This window comes from Crinia signifera, chromosome 11 (genome assembly GCF_055691185.1).
Source record: "Crinia signifera chromosome 11, ASM5569118v1, whole genome shotgun sequence".
Classification (NCBI taxonomy): domain Eukaryota; kingdom Metazoa; phylum Chordata; class Amphibia; order Anura; family Myobatrachidae; genus Crinia; species Crinia signifera.
In genome coordinates, this window is record NC_139227.1 from 46173418 (window position 1) to 46195008 (window position 21591).

The 21591-nt window shown below is 48.4% G+C and overlaps 2 protein-coding genes across 3 annotated transcripts in view; one reads left to right on the forward strand and one right to left on the reverse strand.

Annotated features, from left to right (window-relative positions):
- Window positions 1-21591, forward strand: part of CEP89 (centrosomal protein 89) — an 86932-nt gene that overhangs the window by 58232 nt on the left and 7109 nt on the right. For both annotated transcript variants that reach the window (XM_083165177.1, XM_083165178.1), the window contains exons 17-18: window positions 1042-1131; window positions 17638-17807. In XM_083165177.1, the coding sequence (XP_083021303.1) occupies window positions 1042-1131; window positions 17638-17807 (260 nt within the window). The remainder of the gene's footprint in view (window positions 1-1041; window positions 1132-17637; window positions 17808-21591) is intronic.
- On the reverse strand, window positions 10319-18365 carry LOC146046014 (E3 ubiquitin-protein ligase RNF182-like). The gene is made up of 2 exons (XM_083165179.1): window positions 17537-18365; window positions 10319-11243 (listed from the first exon to the last, which is right to left on the reverse strand). Exon 2 carries the CDS (start codon window positions 11230-11232, stop codon window positions 10519-10521), a length of 714 nt encoding a protein of 237 aa, XP_083021305.1. The 5' UTR covers window positions 11233-11243; window positions 17537-18365; the 3' UTR covers window positions 10319-10518.

Sequence of the window (21591 nt, forward strand, 5' to 3'; positions counted from 1 at the left end):
AGCACTAGTGGGCACTTCGATGTCGCATCGAATCTGATCCCATAAGTGTATGGGAAGCATAAGAAGTTTGTGGTGTCAAACACTCTCCTGTATGAAATAAAGTTAGTTTAATTTGATTAGTCTACATAAGACTCGGCCTGGTTCAATAGGGTGTGGGGGATTTGGAGCAAGGACTTAGGGGGTTATTCTGGTTGATTCGCAAGGCTGAAGCCCCCGTGCGAACGAAGGGGCCGAAGCGAACGGAGCAGAATAAGGTCCTTATTAAAGCATTGAATGTTTATGTGGTATTATTCTATCCTATCATATCATTGTAGATAATAATGAAACCATTTTCTGTAGCAGCGTATATACGGCGTGTAGAGAAAAATTTATTTAGAACTGGCCCTGGGGGACAGAGCTGGGGGGCGCTCACCTAGAGTGCAATTTCCTGCAGCTGCTTGGTGGTAGGGATAGTTAGTCCCGTAGAAAAAGAAATGCAAGTAAACAAGTGTAGCAGCGCACAGCTTTGAAAGTAAAATGAAAAATGATTACAGATTGGATGATCTTAAATAAATAGATTTATTAACAATTAATTATAGGTTAAAAATTACATATATCATAAAAGAATTTGATTAAACATACATGAACACCCCAAGATAGTGTATTGGGCACCGGAGAGTCTGTTCCTAATATACCTCTGGGATAAAGTATTGGAAAAGATAATTACCACCCTTTTAGAGGGTACAGAAGTCCTCCAACAGTCCTTACTCGGTCCAAGATGGCACAAATCACCGATGGCTGTGAGGGGGTAAGTGAGTTCAGTCCACGGGTCCGTGGATGCAAAGATGGTTTAGCAGATGACAACTGCAATGGATGTAATGCATTGCAAAAGGTCCTTCAAATTTATTGGAAGGGACCCAGAGGTTGGTTCAGACTTCTATCCGGTATGGGTCAGTAAATGGGGTTATCCAAACAGCTACCTGACGCGTTTCGCCACTCCAGGTGGCTTTATCAAAGGCGTGTATACGGTTCTAGTTTGAGCTGGATATTTTTCCCTTTCAGGCCAAAGGACTGGAAGCAGAACGGCATGGAGCCTTGGCTAAGATGGTGGAGGGAAGTGTGCGTTTGGGAAGACTGGAAGAGACGGTGAAGGTAACGAGAGTTTAATCCTTTTGTGTAACAAGCAGGTACTGGAGGTTAATTGGTGGTCATACGTCCGATTATGGTTTTTATATGGAATATGGAGTTCTTCTTTCTCCATATTTAGGATAATGTGCCACCGCTTTCTGCCATTCTTAGACACGTCTATTTGGGATTGAAGCATTGGAAATGCCTGGGAAATTATTAATGGTCTCGTTGTTTTCTAGACCACCTGTAGATCGGTGGAATGCGTCAGTTCGGAATGAGTGCAGAACATCTTTTATAAAGTCACCGTAATGACTACACCTGTGCACCTGGAAAATGGTCAGAGTGGTGGCCAGCCCAGTCTCCGTGAACCCCTGTTTTGTTTTTTACATAATTTTCTCTTATAGCTTTACATTTTCATGCTGTCTTCTGGGTAATAGTGATATCGGGAACACCCTGTGTACTGGAAGGAGCAGGCTAACCATCTTATCCGATATCATGCCGTGGGAGGCCTGGCTGCTTCCAGCTCATTGGCTCTGGCTGATCACATGCTGCTAATTGTTACCTGCGCTCTGTTGTAATGTCTCTGTTACTGTTATGTTTAGTTCTGTGTATCCTGTATTGTTGTATGTAATTATAATATAATAATATTGGGTTGACAAGATGATCAGAATATACCAGAAACTACTCTATACTGTATAATGAATAATGCTTACTATCCGTGTTAATGGGGTGATACGGCATAAAACATAACATTGTTGGTAAGCTAATTACTATACAGAATCATATTCCTTTCATTCAGAGTGTAGTCTATGGGTGAGATTTAATAGGATGAGAGATTCAGAAAGTGAGAGATTTGGGAAGAAATCTCCAGTTTTTTTAAAGCGGCAGTCATTTACACTGCAAAATCAAACTGGTTTTGCAGTGTAAATGATTGCCGCTTTAAAAAAACTGGAGATTTCTTCCCAAATCTCTCACTTTCTGAATCTCTCATCCTATTAAATCTCACCCTATATCTTTGATCTAAAACTGATTTTGTGTGTTCTACATGTAAATGGGGCTGAAGGTGTAAACCATCTATTCCAGTTACTCCATTTCCGCCCAGTGCTGCAGCGTTGCATTGTTTCTTAATGGTAACATTTGTAAAAGACGTGACCTTGGTTATAAGGCCTTAGGTAGCCTGCAGGTGGCAGTGGTGCTATAACTGTCTATAAATAATAATAGGGCAGCACGGATGGTATAATGGTTAGCATCACTGCCTCACAGCACTGAAGTCATGGGTTTGATTCCCACCATGGCTCTAACTGTGTGGAGTTTGTATATTCTCCCCGTACTTGCGTGGGTTTCCTCTGGGTACTCTGGTTTCCTACCACAATCCAAAAATATACTGGTAGGCTAATTGGTACTTATGTATTATCTGGGCTCCCATGTTAAATGCACCCCATTTTTTCATACCCCTACTATCCAACTACGCATGGAGTTGATTTTATATAGTGTGGCGAGCGCAGCGAGCCACCGTGCCCGAAGCGTGGCGAGCGGACGCGGTCTCATAAGAAAAACGGGAGCCCAGATATTACATAAGTACCGGCTAATTCCCCCAACCCAGTTAACCCTAGAATGTCTGTGTGTGCGTGTACATGTGGTAGGGAATATAGATTGTAAGCTCCACTGGGGCAGGGACTGAATGTTCATATATTCTCTGTACAGCGCTGCGGAATAAGTGTTCGCTATATAAATAACTGGTAATAAATAAATATTATCTACTAACGGTGCAGAAGGGAACTGTAATTAGTCTATTGCAGGGGTAGCCAACCCTGGTCCTCGAGAGCTACCAACAGTGCATGTTTTGCAGGTCTCCTCACAGAATCACAAGTGAGCTAATTAGCTCCATCTGTGTATCTTTTAAAATGTGTCAGTGATTAATGAGTGCAGCTGTGCAGCAGCTAGGTTGTCTGGAAAATGTGAACTGTTGGTAGCTCTCGAGGGCTAGGGTTGGCTACCACTGGTCTATTGGGATCTGGTTTTTCACTTTAAATAACCCATTAGACTGAAAAATGCGCAACCAAAACAAAAACGTTGAATCCGTGTAGGCTGCTGAGTATTTCTATAATCCACTTACTCATGTTGCTTCCAGCAAAACAGCCTGTTCTGCCGCATCGCGTCCTCCCAGAATAATAAGCTGATAGTGACATTAATGAAGAGAGAGGAAAATAGCTGGATTGCGTCACACTCCCATAGTGCAGCACCCACGCAGTGACTGCCGCTCGGAGAGTTCCAAATTGTACAGTGACTTACCCAACCTGACTCTGACCGATGCTGGACTAATGAGATACATTGTACAGTGACTCACCCAACCGGACTCTGATTGGTGCTGGACTAATGGGACACATTGTACAGTGACTCACTCACCCAGACTCTGATCGGTGCTGGACACATTGTACAGTGACTCACCCAACAGTGACTCGCCCAACTGGACTCTGATCGGTGCTGGACACATTGTACAGTGACTCACCCAACTGGACTCTGATCAGTGATGGGCTAACAGGACACATTGTACAGTGACTCACCCAACCGGACTCTGATCGGTGCTGGACAAATTGTATAGTGACTCACCCAACCGGACTCTGATTGGTGCTGGACTAACGGAACACATTGTATAGTGATTCACCCAACCCTACTCTGACTGGGGCTGGACTAATGAGACGCTTTGTACAGTGGCTCACCCAACCCTACTCTGATCGGTGCTGGACTAACGGAACACATTGTATATTGACTCACCAAACCCTACTCTGACCGGGGCTGGACTAATGGGACACTTTGTACAGTGGCTCACCCAACCCTACTCTGATCGGTGCTGGACTAACGGAACACATTGTACAGTGACTCACCCAACCTGACTCTGATCAGTGCTGGATTAATGGGAGACATTGTACAGTGACTCATCCAACCGGACTTTGATCGGTGCTGGATTAATAGGACACATTGTACAGTGACTCACCCAACCCGACTCTGATCGGTGCTGGACAAATTGTACAATGACTCACCCAACCGGACTCTGATCGGTTGTGGACACATTGTATAGTGACTCACCCAACCGGACTCTGATTGGTGCTGGACTAACGGAACACATTGTATAGTGACTCACCCAACCCTACTCTGACTGGGGCTGGACTAATGAGACGCTTTGTACAGTGGCTCACCCAACCCTACTCTGATCGGTGCTGGACTAACGGAACACATTGTACAGTGACTCATCCAACCTGACTCTGATCGGTGCTGGACTAATGGGAGGCATTGTACAGTGACTCACCCAACCAGACTCTGATCGGTGCTGGACTAATGGGAGACAGATTGCACAGATCTTTGGGTGAACTCCTACAGAGATGTTTGTGTTGTGAATCGTGGCCTCACAGTTACTATATCTCATACGTGAAAACTGTCAGGTTCTTTTGACAATTCAGACACTAATAGGCTGTGTCAGGGAGCCTATAATACGTCTATGTCGACACAGACACCCAAAAACCTTAAAAATTCTGGTTGACCTTTTCCCATGTCGACCACCTTCATGTGTCCACCTTTATGCTTGTCAATCCTAATGATTTGCATCTCAGTCCAAACTAAGCTCTGCACACAGAACTGCTCCAGCGCTATAATGGGCTGAACATACTTACCGATTCCTCGGTACCCTGAAAAGGAAAATGGACACATGTCTAAAACCCTTTAGAGCACATTTTCTGGCTCAGCTTCCAAAGTGGCTGCGACCCAGGAGCTGTGCATGCCAGGGGACTCGGACGATGAGTCATGTAGAGTAGAAACATTGCAGCAGGCCGCAGACGCTTGTCTTGGATGTGATCGCTTTGCCCTCTACAGAGGACTTTACAAAGTAAGATGCATCAACCTACTGATGCATATAAAGAGGACAATCCCCTACAGATGCGTCCTTCTTCATGTAGCCTCTCTGCGTAATGAGTCACGGCACACAGGGCGCAGGAGAGCCGCCAGCGGCAAGCATCCTTTATTTTTTCCCCTGAAAATTTGGCATCTTTGCACCACTATGCACAGGACTGCCACAAGACCCGGGACTGGCAAATAGGCATGATCGCCCATCTGCTTGCTGGGTCCTTCTCCTTGCATGCAGCATGCCATTTAGGGGTGGCCATCGACCATTGATGATTTGAAATCATCGATGGTTTATGGGCGATGTCTAATAACTTTTGCCATCGATGGTGAGAACCAGGTGGTTTCCCTACATCGATGGCACAATAGAAACAATGTTTATTTTTTTTAATTATTTTTCAAGGTGCCGGGCCACAAAGCATAGCTCCACCCCCGACAGCCCAGAAGCCCCACCCCCACATTCTGATTGGCATATGGGTCAGTGAGAGAGAATAGATTACCATTGATAGCAGAATCGTATACTGCATCGATGGTGACTACACTGATGGCCATCCCTAATGCCATTTACCAGCCGAACTCCTCCCGTCCTGAGCAGCTGCAGGCATTGTTTAGTTTAGTCTGTTCCAGACAGTAAGGGCTGCTGGGACATGTAGTCTTTTAAAGAGTTTTTGGCTGCATGGGGCCTTATTGCAGGAGCGCAGCTATTTCATCTGTAATCATGTAAATGGTGTAAGACAGGGCTATTGTAAGCTCTTACGAGCAGGGCCCTCTCCCCTCATGTGCTGACTATGCGGAATGTGTATTTTGTGTATGATTTGTAGCTGTGTCTGTATATAAAATGTAAATGTTACATTATTTAACCAGGAGAGCATGCAATTAAGATTGCATAGTAAGTGCGACTAGATGGGCTGTTTTATATGACTGCAGCAGTGACATCTGTGTAATAACCAGAGGCTGCAATCTCAGAATGACATATATCAGTGCACTAAAGCTCCGTACACACGGTGCAATATATTGCTCAGTGTCTCGTTTTCATCAGTGACCAGAGATGGTTGCTGTTGAAAATGAGACAGTCGGTGGAAGAGGCAGAGAAATGCCTGACTGCCAGGGGAAGTCCTGATCACAGGAGCATGCGACCATCCCAGGGCTGGTCGCCGGAGTGCGCTCCCGATGACCTTCATCCTGTACACACGGGGATATGGTCGCTTAGCGCTAAAATCGCACTGTGTGTATGGGCTTTAAGTCATGTCGCCCAGGGTGATCGTACGGCTTCTATCTGTTGTTTGATGTTCCAAGGTATACTATAGAGGAAATAAAATGCTACTTTGTAGCGGGCACATAACAGGCTAAATGGATTATATATCCGTTGCAGCAGAGACCAACGTAATACCATAATGAAATGTACATATGTTACTGAAGTGGTATATTCTGATTGGGGATAGATACAGTACGATATCCCAGAGGTCAAAAGGCCGACCGCAGCATCTCGATACAGAGGGGGAAATTTACTAAGACGGGAGTTCTATGTCACTCAAGATGTTGCTAGGCAACCAATCAGAACCTACTTCTTATTTATTTATCACCTTCTCGAAGATAGTATCTGATTAGTTGCCCATAGCAACATCCCTTCTGAAATAGAGCTCACATCTCAGTCAATTTCTTCCAGAGAATCTAAAAAAGGGTCTCTGTCTGCCCCCTAATCCTCTCCCCCTACTGTATACCTAAGTCTGGAGGAATCATGTGCTTAGTCCATCTGTACATGTTTATAGAAGCGATCCCTCAGTATGGATGGTGTGATCATCAGATATACCATATTATCATGTTACAGCATAGATTAGACCATTGCTGTAGCAGATGCTGAGCCAGGAGAGAGCCACAGCCAAGGCCGTTCCCAGCTACAGGACAGCAGAGGACCACATCCTGACTACCTGGGGGTACAGCCATATCTTCTGGGTCCTCTGATCCAGCAACATTCCTGGCGCTCCTACTCCCGGGTATGGGTCATTGAGTCCACCCATATTAGGTCAACGTGCCGACCACCGAATGTAGACATGGCTTAGGTTGACACATAAAATAGGTTAACATGGCTAAGGTCAAGAGGGTTGAAAGGTTGGCAAAAGCATTAGGTCGACATGAGTTTTTCACTTTTTCTTTGTCCCGAGTGTCAACATAGTCGACACCATGCTGTAGTGGATGGTAGGGTATGAAATACCACCTGTCGGCACATGTTGGCTAAAAAAACCCTCATGTCAACCTTTTGACTGTCGAACTTCCCATTATCGACCTAATGCTTGTGTCGACCATCCAACCATGTTGACCTTAGCCATGTCGACCTATTTCAGGTGTCGGCCTAAGCCCTGTCGGCCTTCAGTGGTCGACGCAATGCATGTTGACCTAGTGACCATATCCCCTACTCCCTAACACTGGTGCCCAGGGGCGGGCTGGGCCGGGGGTAGGGTGCCATGTGCCCCCCGGGCCGCTTAGCCAGTCACTGGCTGCGGGCCGCGCTGGATCACCACCCACCTCCTCCAGGCAGCCCTTCTGCGCTGGCCGCGGCTTCCAGAACACGGCCGCGGCTACAGGAAAATGGCCGCCGGCCTCCTGCACTATGTCCTCAGTGCAGGAGGCCGGCGGCCATTTTCCTGTAGCCGCGGCCGTGTTCTGGAAGCCATGGCCAGCACAGGAGGGCTTCCTGGAGGAGGTGGACGGTGATCCAGCGCGGCCCGCAGCCAGTGACTGGCTAAGCGGCCTAGAGGAGCAGGAGGGCTGTCGGACCCCCCCCCGCCCAGCAGCAGCAGCAGATGGAGATAGGAACAATGGTGAGTTGCTGGTGGGAAATTCTGGCACTGTGGGGCATATGCGTTTCTGGCACTGTGGGGGCATTTCTGGCACTGTGGGGGCATATGTGTATTTGGCACTGTGGGGGCATATGTGTCTCTGGCACTGTGGGGGAATATCTGGCACTGTGGGGGGCATATGTGTATTTGTCACTGTGGGGGAATATCTGGCACTGTGGGGGGCATATGTGTATTTGTCACTGTGGGGGCATATCTGGCACTGTGGGGGCATATGTGTATCTGGCACTGTGGGGGGAATATCTGGCACTGTGGGGGCATATGTGTCTCTGGCACTGTGGGGGCATATCTGGCACTGTGGGGGCATATGTGTATTTGGCACTGTGGCGGAATATCTGGCACTGTGGGGGCAAATATGGCACTGTGGACATCACATTGTGCGGTGTAATGGGCATCATGGTATGGGGCGTAATGGGCATTACGGTGTGGGGCATAATGTGTAATTAGCATCACAATGTGCAATCTGCAGGTACACAATACAATCAAGGTACAGGGCACGTCCCCTTATGATAGGCCACACGCCAAACATTCAGTCTTTCAGAGAGATGGGGGGTATGGGCCAGTGCTCTGGACTTGCCCCCTAGGCTAAAAGTTGCCAGCCAGCCCCTGCTGGTGCCTGTCTTCTGCAGAACGGCCACACTTACTGACATTCATTATTGAGGTGTCTGCGTCCCTGTTATTTCTTTCCTGCCAGTAAGCCTGCAGCTCAGTGTTATGTCACCTACGGGGCTGACTAGAACACACTTCTCTAACCCTCCGTCACCTATAGACACACGCTTCAGTATTATTAATGTAGCTGTCCTCCTCAGTGTCAGGGAATGCACGTTCCTAACCTCATTACATTATGTACCCAGCTCAACTTACAATGTCTATCAGCGGTAAATGGAAACATTGTAACGGTTCAAGATTAGACTGCAAAGGAAATGTCCCAATATTATGAAAATTGCAACAAAAGATGATAATGGCAGAGCGGGACGATGAAAATGGAAACTCATTACAGGCTCTTTTTAGTCTAGACTGGATCAAAGGGAAATGGATATTTTATAATTTTATAAACATAAGCTAATTCTTTGGAGCAGCATTCAGAGATGTTCTCTATTGACGATTCAGATGATGGATTTAGATGGTAATGCCGAGCAACTTTGGAAACTACTGAGGAATTGGCGCAGTTCTACAACGTGACACTTTCAGCACCTACGGCCAGTGCTTTCTGCTGCTAACTCAGTAATTTCAGCACCCTTGACCCTTTGGACAGCACCCTCCCCCCCCCCCCCTGAGGAACAGCACCCTCTTCCCTGTGGACAGCACTCCCTCGCCCCTGTGGACAGCTCCCCCTCTTCCCTGTGGACAGCTCCCCCTCTTCCCTGTGGACAGCTCCCCCTCTTCCCTGTGGACAGCTCCCCCTCTTCCCTGTGGACAGCACTCCCTCTTCCCTGTGGACAGCACCCCCTCGCCCCTGTGGACAGCACCCCCTCGCCCCTGTGGACAGCACCCCCTCTTCCCCCCTGTGGACAGCACCCCCTCTTCCCCCCTGTGGACAGCACCCCCTCTTCCCCCCTGTGGACAGCACCCCCTCTTCCCCCCTGTGGACAGCACCCCCTCTTCCCCCCTGTGGACAGCACCCCCTCTTCCCCCCTGTGTACAGCACCCCCTCTTCCCCCCTGTGGACAGCACCCCCTCTTCCCCCCTGTGGACAGCACCCCCTCTTCCCCCCTGTGGACAGCACCCCCTCTTCCCCCCTGTGGACAGCACCCCCTCTTCCCCCCTGTGGACAGCACCCCCTCTTCCCCCCTGTGGACAGCACCCCCTCTTCCCCCCTGTGGACAGCACTCCCTCTTCCCCCCTGTGGACAGCACTCCCTCTTCCCCCCTGTCGACAGCACTCCCTCTTCCCCCCTGTGGACAGCACCCCCTCTTCCCCCCTGTGGACAGCACCCCCTCTTCCCCCCCTGTGGACAGCACCCCCTCTTCCCCCCCTGTGGACAGCACCCCCTCTTCCCCCCTGTGGACAGCACCCCCTCTTCCCCCCTGTGGACAGCACCCCCTCTTCCCCCCTGTGGACAGCACCCCCTCTTCCCCCCTGTGGACAGCACTCCCTCGCCCCTGTGGACAGCACCCCCTCTTCCCCCCTGTGGACAGCACCCCCTCCCCTTGTGATCGCTTCTCGATGGGCCTAATTCAGCATTAACAATCACATGAATGTACTACAGGAGGGAGGAGCTCCTGGTGCCCTCATACTGACTGCCCTGGTGAGCACCTATACCTGTGCAGTCATGTGACATTAGTATTCTACCCTGGTATGACTTCTGTGGCCCCTCTGTTCCGGAGTATCAGATGTTGAAATGAGGTTATTGTGAAACATTGATGAAAGTACTGCTCAAGTAGTTCTTAAATGGAGAGTACTTTCCCCCCTACGGAATCACTTACAAACTCTCGACTGTCTGGAAACAAACAATCTCCACATGACAAGAAGACAAACGTTTACTGTGATGTAACTTGATTTTAAGTTCTTGTAGACTTCATTATACATTATATATACATCTAATAGGTTGGTGAGTAACAAAAGCGCTCCCATTAATATCCCGGCTGGCTACCTTTCCCCAGAGATTTTGGTTTTCAAGTACTTTCAGGGCCTTTTTCAAATTATTTTCTTGCAACATTTGTCAACTTCTGGCAGAGCAGTCGCAGATACCTTGGCACAAGCACTGGCAGAAGCCATAGACCAAACAGACCGTCAGACTGGACGGGACAAGGCTGACGCACACGATCCCAAGCGTCACTTTCTGTATCACAAGCAGATAAATCCCAAGGGGCAAAGATCCAAAGTAAAAAAAGCCTAGGAGCCAGACGAGTATCCGCGGGACGTGGTTGCAGAGCTTGGAGAAAAGGTCGTAGTCCGTTTGGCCATGTGAGCTTACAGAAGCCGAGTCCAAGCTGTGCTCCGTGTAGTAGTCAGAGATGGTATTCTGACTTGTAGTCCTAGTGGAGTCCCTTTGTACTTCCATTATTGTGATCACAAGGCAGTTGGAAGATCCGTGAGAGGGGCTAGGAGAGGACAGAGTTTTGGGTGTTAAGACCACTTCGTTGCTGTCCGAATTGCAAAGCGCCCTCTCTGCCAGCTTGGACAAGATGTTGGTGTCATCCGGGAGCCCCGATACCTCATCCTCCTGTAGTTCAGTCTCATTGCGACAGAAGGGGCAGCTGATGCACGAAGGCCCACCTGCTATAGTGAGGATCTTGGATAGACATTTCTCACAGACGCGGTGAAGGCAGTCTAGGATCTTAGGCTTGCGGCTGTGACTGTTGTACTTCTGGTAACATATCTTACACTCCAGCTCGTCCGTCGGCGCTGGTTCCCCTGCGCTCATCTTTTCCATTCGGCGGGCAGCTGGAAAATAAAATGGGTGTTACACCAATCGGATTTACCATGTGCTACAGCAGCGGTAGTCAGTGTGGGTGATTAATGCAGTATCCAGCCTACGAAATCACTGAGCTGTGGTGACGTGGTGAGCAGTTTTCTGGCCTAAAGCACCTTACCTACTAATTACCAGTTATGTCACCTTATTAGCCAATAGTTTCTATGCTCTGTGCACACATAACGTTCGCCTCTCGATGGGCCTAAGCCTGAATTGATAACTCTAGTGCAAAGGCAATAAATCACAGTAGTGGTTTAGGGCCTGCTAGTGGCTACAGAATCTGGGGTGCCCCTGAGTCTATCACAAAAGTAAGGATTACATTGAGGCAGATTGATATAAAGTAGAAGGTATTAACGCACCAGCCAATCAGCAATTTTTCAAATATGACCAAGTTGATTGGCTGGTGCGTCATCCTTGTTGAACATAATGCAAGTGACAGGTGCTGAACTCCACACGTTCACCTGAGGCTCTGGAAAGTCGGCATTGGTGTGCGGTACTGGTGGGAGCAGCAAGCTGAAGTTTTGCCATTGAGTTTTTTATACAGTGGTCAATTACCGATACACTGTGTCTGGGCTGCAATACATCCGTCCAGCGATGAAATCCTGCTACTTTTTCTTCCTTTGCTTGGTGACTGGCTAAATGCCGGCGTCTGTTGGTGGTAACTGCCCGTTTCATGGGAGCGTGGGGGAAAACACAGGCGTGCCCAAGTGTTTTAGGGGAGGGTGTGTGTGACATCCGTTGTCTATAGACAGTACATTTTTGTGTTTATGGTTAAATGTCGACATGATCATGTCAACATTTTTATCATATCCACAAGTCTATTGACATTTTGCTTGTCGACTTCATGGCGTTGTCAATTGCTTGTCGACATAATGTCAGTGAAGTGAAGCCTGTCCCTATGTAACCTGGAAGTGACTCTACTCCCCCCATAATAATGGCTGCTCAATTACTGCAAGGAAAGGGAATTACTGGTAAATGTAATTAGCTGTTTTTCCTCCTTCCATGTAAATTGCACATTAGCTGCTGTTTTCCCTGTGCCAATAAAGCTGTAATGGGTTCAGCAGTGTCTTCAATTCTTATTTTTTATCTGTGCCAACAAACTCAAACATTCTGCAAAAGCCTGCGCCCCTTGGGCGGACACAGTGGCAGAAGGGCACTCGCGGCCTGTCACTAGGAATCCGCAGGACTGTCACAGTAATGATCCCGCTGCCTGCAATCACGTCCTGCGTCTTGCTGTGTGATTTTTACATTCTGAATAATTCATGGAAGCCGCCCTGCAGGCGATGGGGTGGGGTGCGGCAGGCCAGCTGGGTGCACACCACAATCTATAGAATGCTCATTAATGGCTGTATTTACAGATTACTAGGAATATACTGTGGCTGTAATGGTCAGCAGCATCTGCCGCTGCTTGTGTACCAGACCGGCTGAAACGTCATCTCCTATTAGCTGTCAGTAGGCCACAGTCTGCAGCCTTTTGGGTGCAGGGAGGGGGTCAATGTTGGCTTCAGTTTCCCAAAATGGAGGCATGTTGCTGCCTTTTCTGATTAAATCTATGGGATTAATGTATCAAGCAGGGAAGGAAACCAATCAGCTGCGAGGAAACCTGTGTCAAGTTAATTGTGTGAAATTATAACTAGAAGCTGATTCGTTGCTATGGGTTACGGGTATGGGTACCACTGCTTGATATGTTTCTTTTATAGAACATCCTTATAATAATTATTATTATAGCAGCAGGGATGCAGCAGACTGTGGTAGAGCAACATGTCTACGAGTCTGCACATTTGTGTTGTCGGTTTGCTTAATATACCGTCTAAATCACAGTGATGGCGGTTTAACGGTACAGACTGCTGTATGATATTACCTAGATTCTATAATAGTGTTGGTTAGTTTATTACAGAGGTCCGCATGCAGTACAGGTGCCATTACTTGTGTTCTCTTCCCCATATACCTGTGCTAGAGCTTTCCAGTCCATCCTATTGCCCCTGACAGTGCAACTCTGGCAGATGTGTGACCTGGCTCAGAGCAGGGTAGGATATTATTGGGGTAGATATGAGGGTAATTTAGTACATACTGTAGCAGGCCAGCTCATCCAGCTTGTCTGTAGCCACCTACATTGCATGTGTTCAGCAGCCCCCAGCCATAGTGTAATACCCCCAGCCTAGGTGGCTAGTGCAATATTAGCATCCCTGTCGACTTATCATCCAGAAACTGCACATGGGGCCTAATTCAGACAGGGGTAGCAGATGTAACATGTGCAGAGAGAGTTAGATTTGGGGGAGTTATTTTGTTTCTAAGCAGGGTAAATACTGGCTGCTTTATTTTTACACTGCAATATAGATGTCAGTTTGAACACCCCCACACAAAGCTAACTCTCTCTGCACATGTTACATCTGCCCCACCTGCAACGCACCATGCTTCAGGCTGGGTGCCTTGCTGAGCTCAGCACACTATTATATTCTCCCTCCGCGGTCTAGTGGATGGTAGGGCATAAAATACCGCCTGTCCGCACATGCCGGCTCAACAAAAAAAGTGAAAAACCCATGTCAATGTCAGCCTCATGCTTGTGTTGACCTTTTGACCATGTCAACCTTTTGTCTGTGTCGACCTAAGGCCTGGCGACCTTCAGTGGTCGACCTAATGTATTTTGACCTTAAAAGTGCCAACCTAACGACCATTAACCCATGGTTTTACCCATTTTGAGTACAAATTTGCCCTGCGGTCAGGTCTGAATTGGCCCATAATCCCTCCTCCCAAATCAAGCAAGTAGCCCCCTTGGCAGGTGGATCATTAGGTTGACAAGAATAAGGTCAGCATGGACACCGTATAAGTGCACAGCGCCCCCACATGGCAACCTTTTTTATGTTAACCTTTTGCTTGACTGTCGACCCAATGACCACATAGGACAGGGCTTGGCAACACCGGCCCTCCAGATGTTGATGAACTACACATCCCAGCATGCCTTGCATCAGTTTCAGCATGGCCACATAGCAAAACTAATGCAAAGCATCCTGGGATGTGTAGTTCATTAACATCTGGAGGGCCAATGTTGCCCAGCCCTGCACATACTACAACCCCTCCGGTCAGCGCGGCCTGTTCTGCGGCCATGCCCAGGATATTCCAGTTGGCCCATTTACACTACACAAACGCGTGTACAGTCTGGAAGCGTTTCCATAAGTATTCCTGTGTGTGTATACTGCTGAGTTATTGCACAATGACACCCTGTATCACCGGCACTCTTACCCAGTGATTATCACACACAACAGTCATCTCAGTAAAGGTGTCGGCGTGGGATGGAACCTGACAGATCACTGATTTGATTCCTAGGGGAGCCCTCGTGTAACAAGCCGTCACGGGTGCGGCTTTCTAAAGACCTCATTAATATTAATTTCAGCTATTAGAATATCTGACCATGATTCCTCCATTATGAATACAGGGGGAGAGTGTTAGAGCGCATTAGCTGTCTGACAAATGTTCTTCACAGGAGACTAGATTAGCGTTATCATTTGTCCTCGCACATCTGCGCCTGGTGACAGACTGCTATTATCAGCGCCGGCTATGGCTAAATAGTATCAATGTCGGGTAATTAAAGCTGCTGGTGAGGACGCGGCAGAGCGAGCGCAGATCATTAGTAGCACCGGGGCTAGGCGTCTGGTGACCTATGCGGACCGTGCTGCAGTCATCCCCAGATCCAGCCAGTCTGAGGTCTGTACAGAGTAATGCTCGCAGTTATCATCTATGTGACATCATAGCATCCTCCTCATAATAATAACTGCGGGGAGGTTCTCCTGTGTATAATGGTCACACCATTATGGGGAGATTTATCACAGCTTGGAGAGAGATAAATTACCTACCTGCCTGGTAGCTGCCTGCTTCTAACTGTCATTTTTACAGACATCGGGACAGAAGTATTAAGCCTTAACAAGAGATAAATTGGAGAGTGATAAAGTACTCACCAATCAGCTCCTGTCATTTCTCAAACCCAGCCTGTAACATGGCAGTTAGTGAATTGGCTGGTACTTTATCACTCTCCACTTTATCACCTGTTAAGGCTTAGTACATCTGGCCCCGCGTTTGATAAAATCAGGAGCGTCTGTTTTTGGTACTTTATCTCTCTCCACTTTGATAAAGTTTTTTGCTACTTCCTCATCTTAGCGGCCACCGCTTACGCTACGGAACTTAGATACTTTGTCCATGCCACCCTCCTGTGTCCACGCCACCATCTATTACCTTTAGTAAAGTTGTGGTGAGCAGAGCGGAGCATGCCACCGAACCTTAAGTATGGCGAGCGAAGATGAGGAAGTACTATTATTTAAGGGATTCATACAGATAACAGGCGGTGGGAATGCTGGCAGTGTAATACTGACACAGTCATGCCAACTGGGGGAATCCCAACTGGGGTCAAGTAAGTATACTTACCTGCCCCTTGCACCCCCCTATCCCTCCCTCCCCGCAGCCCAACCCTCCCTCCCCGCAGCCCAACCCTCCCACCCTGTAGCTTAAATCTCCCTCCCCATAGACTAACCCTAAACCTCCCCACAGCCTAACGCTAACCCTCCCCGCAGCCTAATTCTCCCCCTCTGTAGCCTAATTCTCCCCTTCCGCAGCCTAACCCTCCCCTCTGCAGCCTATCCCTCCCCATTCCTGCAGCCTAACCCGCCCCATCCCTGCAGCCTAACCCTCCCCATCCCTGCAACCTAACCCTCCCCATCCCTGCAACCTAACCCTCCCCATCCCTTCAGCCTAACCCTCCCCATCCCTTCAGCCTAACCCTCCCCATCCCTGCAGCCTAACCCTCCCCATCCCTGCAGCCTAACCCTCCCCATCCCTGCAGCCTAACCCTCCCCATCCCTGCAGCCTAACCCTCCCCATCCCTGCAGCCTAACCCTCCCCATCCATGCAATCTAACCCTCCCCATCCCTGCAGCCTAACCCTCCCCATCCCTGCAGCCTAACCCTCCCTCCAAGCAGCCTAACCCTCCCTGCAACCTAACCCTCCCTCTCCGCAGCCTAACCCTCCTTTTTCCCATGGCCTAACCCTTCCACCCCACCCTAACCCTTTCCCCATAGTGCCTATCCCTCGCCATACCCCACCACCTTACCTCCCCCATTATGCAGCCTAACCCTAAGTTGCCCCCCCCCCCTGGGCACACACATCCTCACTAATGTCGGCTTTCCACACCAGTCTCCTGTCTGTGCTCACGATGCTGGCCTCTGTATTGTGACTGCCGGCATCCTATTTGCCAGAATGTTGAACGCATCCCGTTATGGCCTCTGATCCCCAGACGTAAAGTTGTGGAACAGTGCAGGAACCGTGGGTTCAGTTCCAAACAGTGCACACCATCTGTGTGGAGTTTGTATGTTCTTCCCATTTTCATGTGGTTTGCTCCAGTGTTCTACATATCTGCAGGTAATTGGCTTTAGAACAGAACTGGCCCAGTGTGTCTGTGTGGTAGAGAATGTGGACCTGCTGGGGCACAGACTGGCATGCACGACTAAGGGGGCAAGGCAATACGTTGGTATTAATAGAGAAAATTTATCTAGGAGCAAACATTAAACAATGCACGCGTATTGCAGACTGGTTAAGAGAACATAATGATATGTATAATGTATCGCTTTCTCTTATTGTCAGACCTCTAAAAGCGCTTTCATGACCCCCTGCTGGCGTAATTATATGACATGTGTAGGTCAGCCTTATGCTGGGCATTGGTGATGTCACTCCTGTGCCAAGTTCTGATGCTTAGTGATTTAATTACATGTTTAGTGATCTATAAATCAGAGATCACTGTCAGTATTACATGTAAAACTATTTTTAGTACAAAAGTGCCTCCGGGGGGCTCTTTGTCGGACAGGGTGGTTATAACCTGAAAAATGCACCTTGCCACTCATCCCCCTGGCACCAGGGACTGCTCTGTCTGCAGTCTGAGCGCTGCCTGTTCCATCACATCCTACTTGTAGCATGCACTCCACTAGTGAGCCAACTGTTAAATGCTGCAGGCTTTGCCGTCATTAATAAAATATCGCTGTGGATTTTATATGTAGGTCGCAAACTTAAAGCCTCTGTACCGTATCTCAGGAGAGAGCTTCTCTCAGCCTAAACTGGTTATCGGTAAATGCTCAATTTTTTACAATTCATGCAAATGTCTTTTAAGAAAGCAGCCTGCGCTAACGACCCTGCATCTATTTAGTACATAGATTGCAGGCAGCGAGCATTTAGCAAGGGGTGTTGCAGAAAGGGACAGTTTGGGGGTGGGGTACAGCAGACTTACCTGTCTTAGGGTGTCAGTAGGAGCTGGACGGTGCTGTGCTTCTGTATCATCCTGAGAACTGCCGCCTGCAGTATATAACTGTCACTCCTCACCGCTTCCAGGTGTACAAGCAGAAGGCTGCGAGCGCGGTGAAAGGCATCGCTCACAAGCTGACGGAGCAGGAGGAAGACTTTGTTGGCAAGGCTGCCCGGTACCAGCGTGAAATGAAGCACCTCCACTGGCTTCTGCGAGACAGGCAGGAAACCCTGGACGGCGTCTTGCAGCAGAAAAGGTAAAGTCTGTGACAAAACAAAAGCAAGCCAATTAGATGTGACTGGTAGGAGGAGGGCAGCTGCGGTGCTTTGGGCATTCTTCTCATCCAAGTCCCATCTGCTGGGGATTTGCTCACTCCCTCCTTACATTCTGAGTCTTATTCATGCAGAAAATGGTGGATTTCATCCCCCACCTCCCAAAAGAAATTCTGCTTCCAAAAGATAAGGATCAAGTAGCGGCTGCGGAAGCTGAGCCCTGGCTGGGACATGCATCTCAGTGACTGGCCGTACATGTTACTCTGTGCATGTTAGTTGTGACGGCGTCTGATCTAGAGATCGAGTAGTGGGGGGGATTGATTGCATTCATGCATTGCTTATGTGTGCAGCAGGACTCGCTGCCTTGTGTGGCATAACCCTGGCTTTGGTGTAATAAGTCATTGGTGACGGCGGCGCTGGGAACAGAACGCTGCATTTGTCTCTCCTGGGAATTAATAAACAGTTGTTTGGAATTCTTCCGTCGCTGCTTTCATCAGGGAGACGTGTCAGTAGGTTCCTGACGCTTACTGAGGACACCGGGAGCTCCCTGGTTAGATCACTTATTTATGTCTGCGTTACAGACTAGGCCGCGGCGCTGTGCGCTGAAGTGTGTGAGTTGCAATTAGCAAACGCAATATTGATTTTTCTCATTACTGTACAAGTTCTGCCCCCAGATGAGGTCTGCGGAGGTTAGCAGATAGGAGCAGTGGTAAATCCTCCATGTTTTTATTGTGGACTTTTTAGCTCCTGTCATTTATTGTAAGGAAAGAACATCCCGTGAGTGGGTTCTGAGAAGTGCTCGATTGATGAGGCTAGTCCCCACTCGGCAATCCTTGTATGTTCCAGTCGAGTTCGTATCAAAATCACGACAATCACTAATCTGATCATCAGATTGACAACAGCTCCCGGTACCTATTCTAACCGTACCCATGCCCTCCTGGAGCATAACCATCCCCTCCAGTAACCTAGCTACACCCCCACCTCCCCCTACAGCCTATCTCTAACCCCCACCCAAGGAGTTTAACTAACCACCCCACTGCTTAACCCTCCCATGCAGCCTAACCCTAACATTCCCCCCACACCACAGCCTAACCTTAATCCCTCCCCCTGCTTTGTAGCCTGATGCTAACCATCCCTTCCGCTAAACTGCATGCTATGTCTTACCCCCCCCCCCCCCCACACACACACACACAGTCTAACGCTAGCCTGAACACAACACCCTACCTGCAGCCTGCCCTCCTCAGTCTAACCCTAATCTCCCACCCTCCACAGCATAACCCTAAACATCCCCCCCCCCCCGCCCCTCTGCACAGCCAAAAGCCAACCGCCCTGGCTCGCAGTCTGATCCTAACCCTCCCCCCATCCTCCACTAAAGGTCCTTTTCCACCAGGGTTTGGAAGCAAACGGGTGCTACAATACATTACCAGACTTTTGTTCCCATTAGACAGATTGGACAGATAAATCTTTAGGTGTGTGCCCAACTTTAGTATCTGTGGTGGGTAAGGGGCACTGTAGTGCAAGTGTACGTAGTGGGGGGGTAGTGCAGTGCAAGTGTACGTAGTGGGGGGACCAATGGGGTGTAAGTGTACGTAGTGGGGGGACCATTGGGGTGCAAGTATACGTGGTGGGGGGGGGCAGTGTATTGTAATTGTACGTGTGTCGGGGTGGGGGGGGCAGTGTAGTGCAAGTGTACGTGGTGTGGAGGCAGTGTTGGTGTAAGTGTACATGTGGGGGGGAGGCAGTGTGGTGTAAGGGTACATGTGGGGGGGAGGCAGTGCGGTGTAAGTGTACATGTGGGGGGGAGGCAGTGCAGTGTAAGTGTATGTAGTGGGCGGCCACTATAGTATAAGTGTACACGGTGGGGTGGGGGAAGACAAACAGTGGCACTGTACTAAAGAATAAATGATTAGCACAGTCATAATAGCTTAGTAAAGATTTAAAACCGTGTTTATTTACTCATCCCTAAGTATTTGCATTAGACAAATATAATAGAAAATAGGGTTGGGTCCCTTATAACAAAGGTGTCGTCCATCAGCTCCTCAAAGCCAGAGATAAAGTGAATAATTTCCCTTACTTGAAGGACAGGAGTTTGTTATCCGTCCACCCGGCCAGATCCCATACACCCCTACACCCAATGTCTTCATAGGAATAAAATATGATGTGTACAGAACTGGATAGCTTAACAATTGTTTCTATGTTCTTTTCCTACTGGAGATAAAGGCAGCTGCCAGTGACTGGCAATGGGGATATTTCTGTCTCTCTGGAAGCTGCTTTATGTACATCATTTCCTATTATCTCTATAAAGGAAGTAAAGCATTGTGAATTCAGATAAGAGCAATCCATCTCTGAAGCTGTAATCAAAGCAAAGCAACGTCAACATTACTGAACCTTCCGGAAGTTAATCGCCAGTTCCAGATAGCCAAATGCATCTGGTAATGGCACCCATAAACTGCAACTGCAGAGAGGCCAAGAACTCCCCTATTGTTTAGCATTCCTAATGCCAATCCCTCACTACATGGTTGGTTGGCATTTGAGCAAGAAGAGGCGGCTGCAGGAAGTCCTAGACCGTGGGGTCTCTGTGTCCTTATTGCAAACATTAAGCAATCGGGATGCATTAGCAGCTAGACCAGCAGTATATCTGTAGGATGGGAGGGTAGTGGGGGGAACCGCACAATAAGCAGTCCTCCTGATTCTGTGAACTGGATGCCCTGTGACAGGTAAGGAGGGTATGCATGGTTTGGCGTGTGTGAAGTTTGACAAAAATTGTTAAATGCGTTGTCATTTTGGCTCAGAATCAGACTCCACTAGCTGTTGTGCCCCGTTTCACCCCGACCAAAAGTTTGCTTTGTTGATGCAAATAACTGTCACGGTTCCCAGACCACCCAGCAGCTCCCTTGTTCCAGGTCAACCAACAGGTTTGCTGGGTCGCTGCAAATAACCGTCACAGTTTCCAGACCACCCGTCAGGTTACATGTTCCAGGTCACCCAGGGAGATTTTACGAATTGTCGCATTCTCCAGAGCACAATGGTGATGCATTGAAAATGGCAGGCAAATGCTCTGTAACAAACCGACCAATTGCAGCACCAATATTTGTCTGCAAATCTACAGACCAATACCCTTCATTTGGTATATGTGCCTTGCTCAAGCACCAGCATCATGGAAATATGTCACTATTAATATATAGATATATGGCAGGTGGAATCAGTGAGGCAAAGAGAGCAGATGGTAGGTGGAGTCACGATGGGCAGGCATATGAAGAGCAGGTGGAGAGATGGGGGATCAGACAAGCTGACAGTGCGCACAGAGGACACTACGGGGTCACTCTAATTAGGTGCAAGTCCGTGACTCCTGAAGATTCCGCACATGCGTGCACCTGGGGATTCTCCAACCAGCTACAAATGTCTATATTTAGCTGAAATAAATGCTCTCATTACATTTGGGGTGCGTAATCTAACAAATAGGTTTTGAGATAATCTGAGGACATTTTTTTTTACTCGAAAAATGACATGTAACTATTGGGCCAATGAAGCTAATGCACAACTTCCAAATGCCTAAGTAGCCATTTTTAGAAGCTTTACATTTATAGCTTGGCATCTGGGCTTATTGCTTATCGTGTTACTGCACATGTTATCTGGTCCCAGCGACATCACTGAACGATATTGTTTACTGGTATCGTTCAGTGCGTACACTCAGGGGGGTATTCTGGTCTACTCACTCGGAGGCAAATTCGCACCCTTGCAAGTCCACCAGAACCCACCCTGCGAATG